The sequence below is a fragment of the Lactuca virosa genome, chromosome 5 (genome assembly GCF_052849685.1).
Source record: "Lactuca virosa cultivar CGN04683 chromosome 5, Lactuca_virosa_CGN04683_v6, whole genome shotgun sequence".
Lineage (NCBI taxonomy): Eukaryota > Viridiplantae > Streptophyta > Magnoliopsida > Asterales > Asteraceae > Lactuca > Lactuca virosa.
Genome location: NC_136430.1, coordinates 153,895,614 through 153,900,459, shown reverse-complemented (window position 1 = coordinate 153,900,459; position 4,846 = coordinate 153,895,614). Strand labels below are relative to the sequence as shown.

Here is a 4,846-nt window from a genome sequence, read left to right as displayed (position 1 = left end):
AATTAAAAATCACCAAACATTTTATTTGTGTTCCAACTCAAGTCAATGACTTCCAGAAAAGTTTCCATGAATTTTAGATATGTATAGATATTTTTTCATTATTTAACCACTTGAATCCTCATAAATTCATGAAAAATAGCAACCAGTTAATTTAAAAATTCAAATCTTTTTGTACAACTTATATACAATGTATATAATCTGTGAATAATATCAAAGTTTCTTTTCAAATAGTTTAACAATTTTTTTTTGTTTTATTCACTTAAATAAGCATTAATTCGTGAACAATTATTAAACAGTAGCTAAAATTTACGGAACTTTTTATTTATGATTAATATATAATATAAGATATTCTGGTAAAGTTTCGTAATTTTTGGAAAAGTGTTTCTATTTATTATCAATTAAACGCATTAAACGATTATTAAATCAGGAAAAATAAGAAATGTTCATGGAAAAATCTGTACATTTTACCATGTAGTCTTTATGATGTATAGAAGGTTCGAAAATTATTAAATATGGTTTTTGACATACATACATGTATTTTACAAATTATTTTTCTTCAACAAAATGAAATAGAAATAAACAGAAAACGGTCATAGAAATGCATGAAACTTTACAAAATGTCCTTAATCAGTTTATGGGTCATCCCAAAATTTTCTCAGAATTTATTGACCTTAAAAATTATTTTATGTGAATTATTGCAGTATTTTGTTGCAACAATTATAATAATTCGAGAAAAAATGAATTATTTTCTGAAAATTTCCAGAACTTCTCATTTTGTTTTTCGTATTCTGGGAAAAACTGGATTTGGGGAGAAAAGGAGTTCTAGATATTTATTTATGAATAAATACTTGATAAGCATTCTTAACAACGTACTTTGATCATCAAGCCTTTAAGCTTGATGTTCATAACATGCATTACGATTTGAAGACCATGAATGAACTTATTTTGTTCAAAATGATGTTTCTAAATGAAAAACTTGAATTCATGTGGTTTTGGATCTTTAAAACTTGTAAAACTCAAGTTGATGGATTTGATTTAGGTTTTGATCATTGGATTTCACCTTCTAACAACATGCATGTTGTTTTTGGGTGAAATCCTACCACCATGATCATCAAATTCAACATGCATGAACATGCATGTGAATAATCTCAAAGAAAAGTGTAGAAGAGGAATCGAAAAATGCAAGAAAACATGAAATTTTTGAAAGAAAAGTAAAGAAAATATAAAGAAATTAATTTACCTTGAATATCAACTTCAAATGATGAAGATTTTTGAGTAAAATGAGGTATATTTTCTAGAAATTTCGTGGGTTTTGGAGCTAATTCATAGAGGTAAAGAATGGGGGTTTTAGAGAGAAGAAAAGAGAGAAAAGAAAGATTTCATCTATCTAGATACCCAATCTCTCTCGTCATCTCTTTGGGGTTTCTCTTCAGTAAAATCGGTCACCAAAATACAGAAATGTGTGTTAAGATATGAATAATGAACTAGAAAAATCTCTCCCACAGAAGTTGCTTCTACCATCGGATTTCCTTTAGAGAGAAGGAAGAGAGAAATTTAGAGAGAGAAGTAGAGTGGTAGAGTGAATAAGTGAGTGAAATGATTGAGTTTTGGGGAAGAGTGGTCTTGGGAGGGATGAGGCTGATTTTTGAGTGTATAGAGGAGATTTTAGTTTATTTTATTTATTTATTTTGTACTAATTCCTCATTTTTTATAAAACTTCTTTCAATTTATATAAAATGTGTATTTTATATAAAATTTGTTCATAACTCTTGGATTTTCAGCTTATAAATGTAAAGTTAATGTTAATGAATTAAATTAATTTCTTTGATTATATTTCCACATTTTAAATATATTAATTTGATATTATAGTGTTTATAAAAAAATTTATTTGATTTTAATATAAAATTTCATAAATTTAAGTTTTTATGACTTTTAGGGTTTTAAGGAGTTTCTAAATCTTTGGATATCAAAATTAATTGAATTTTGAGACTTCAAACTATTTTAGAGTTTCATAACTCTTATTCAAGTTAAAAGTAATGTTTGTAATTTATTTTTATCGGTTTATTGGCATTTCTATGTAGTGGTTTCGAGATTTAAGTGAAATTGAGGAATCAAGTATACTAGTCCTAGTTTCGACTTTGACTTAAGTTTCTATGAGACTCTGACCTAAATTCTACTTCTAGGTCAAGTGCATGATGTGTCTAGATGAGTGTAGAAAGATGCTCGAGCAGTAGCGGATCTAGAAAAAAAAATAAGGTATGCACATAATAAACTTTGATTAATAATTAAAAAAAACATTTAATATCAAAACAAAAATTTACAAATGTTGTCGTTGATTGCTTATATTTTGGTAGTGAGTAACAATAACTTCATCACTAACTTTTGAAAACACATCTTTCTCTATATAAGTTACTAAACAATAATTTAATAATTGATCACCCATATTGTTGCGTAACTTATTCTTCACAAAAGTCATTGCCGAAAATGCTCTTTCTACACTAGTTGTCGCCACTGGGAGGATGAACACCAACTTAATAAGTAAATAGACATAATCAAAAACTTTATCTTTATTAGATCTCACCATCTCCTTAGAGAGTTATTTAAGATCCTTCAATCCTTGAAATCTGTCGTCTTTTTTCATATCGTAGATGTAGTTATCAAGCTGGTCACCAAGACAAACTAATTCAACACTTGAAAACTCACTAGGATAAAGTTTTGCAAGTGCAATAACTTTTTCTTTATCAAAAGATTTAAAATAATCAACAGAGCTTAAAGTAGACATATTAACAAGTAAATCCATACTAACCTCGTCAAATCGGTTCTTAAACTCTTGAAGTTGCAAATCAGCAAATCAATGATCGCAACAAAGACTTCAACTCGAAAATTATGAAGATTTGTGGTGTTTAGTTTGCCACATTTTTTTCTACCTGTCCGGACATATACATCTTCCATATTAGGAGCTTCGATGCAAAATTTTTCACAAAAGGATATGACTGAACTTAAGAGAAGTTCCCACCCCTTATCTCTTACTTGTTGTAGTCGTTGTTTGGTCAATGTCACCAACGCCATAACATTAACTATGTCTTGATCTTTTCTTTGTAAAGCGTTGTTCAAATCATTTGCCACACCAAAAATAGTATTCATCAAATGTATCATGAATATAAAATCAAAAGACTCAAGTGAATAACCAACAACATCCGCTTTTAGCCAGTCATCCGAACTTGAAGATACATCTCCAATCTTATCAAGAACCTTGCATATCACAGGATATAAGGAAATAACATTCACAATCAGTTTATAGTGGGATCCCCAACGAGTATCACCCGGCCTTCCCAAACTTAACTCTTGATTCAATCCTTTGCCACTTTCAAGTTTACCGTCATCAAATGCTTGTGAAACCTTTTGAGCTTGAGCTTCTCGCAACATTTCTTTTCTCTTACAAGAAACTCTAATGACATTCAGTAAGTTTGTAAGTATCTCAAAGAGCCAACCACAATATATGCTCTTTTTTGAAACTGCAACTAGTGTTAGTTGAAGTTTGTGAGAAAAACAATGGACATAGTATGCGGATGTGGTTTCTTTTAAGATTAGGGTTTTAAGGCCATTACTTTCACCCTTCATATTGCTAGCTCTGTCATATCCTTGACCTCGAATTTTAGATGGACTTAATGAGTACTCAGCAAGAAAAGAATAAATTTCCTTTTTAAGAGATAAAGTTGTGGTATCAACGACATGTACAACACCAAGAAACCTTTCAACTATGTCTCCTTTCTTATCTACATACCGCAAGCACAAAGACATTTGCTCATTATGAGTTACATCGGCTGATTCATCCACCAATATTGCAAAGTAATCTTCACCAAGTTCTCTAATTAATGTGTTTAGTTGTTTCTTTTGCACAAGCATGTATGATATCTTTTTGAATGGAAGAGGAGGTTACTTGTAAGTTCTTTGGAGCATTTTTCAATACAACTTTATCAACTTCCTCATTATGTTTTTCTAACCATTCAAGAAGTTTGAGAAAGTTTCCTTTATTACTTGATTCTTGACATTCAACATGACCCCGGGTTGGCAATCCTTGATGTAAAAGATACCTTATACAGTGTAGCGAAGCAAGCAAATGAGTGTGGTATTCTTTTTGGGCTTTTGTAGATTGTTGCTCAAAAGCACTTTGTATCGACTTTTTGGGTTTGGTAAGCATATCAAAATTTTCTCTAGCTCGATTATGGATACTATTAATAGCTCCGCATGTCTATCGAACCTATTTGGCATATTCCAACTTTTAAAGCCATCCGTAACAAAAGCATCTCCACCTTTTCCATTAAATTCATCCTTGTCCCTAAATAAGTAGCATAGAAAACAAAAAGCCGCCTCTTTTTCAATACTATATTCAAGCCATTTATGTTTATCAAACCAAGTGGGAATAAAGCGACGCATATAGCCTCCAAAATCTGTTTGAAGAAATTGATGACCACGTGGTTGGCAAGGACCTCTTTGTATATATTCTTTTCTCACTGCATCTTGGTCGTTGGGATGATAATCAAGGATATTCTTTCTCAATCCTAGATCATGTGGAAGTGTATTTACAGCAAATTGACTTTCTCTTTCCCTAGATGGAAATTTGGTGCTACCATATGTGATATTATCGGGCGTTGACGAAGAATCATCTTGAGTCTTTGTTTTCTTTTGAGCATTAACAAACCAATCTACTGTCCCATGTTTCTTTTTGCGTTTTGATGACTCGTTATCATCATCATTCATTGAAATCGTAAGAATATATTTAACCTAAGAGGTTGACAAAATTCATTATCTAAAAGTGAAACAGCAAAGGAATTAATTAGTAGGA

General features: G+C 30.7%; 1 protein-coding gene across 1 annotated transcript; it reads right to left on the bottom strand.

Annotated features, from left to right (window-relative positions):
- Positions 1-2,596: 2,596 nt before the first annotated feature.
- LOC145111887 (uncharacterized) lies at positions 2,597-3,906 on the bottom strand. The gene is made up of 2 exons (XM_079048129.1): positions 2,928-3,906; positions 2,597-2,829 (listed from the first exon to the last, which is right to left on the bottom strand). Exons 1-2 carry the CDS (start codon positions 3,904-3,906, stop codon positions 2,597-2,599), a joined length of 1,212 nt encoding a protein of 403 aa, XP_078904255.1.
- Positions 3,907-4,846: the final 940 nt, after the last annotated feature.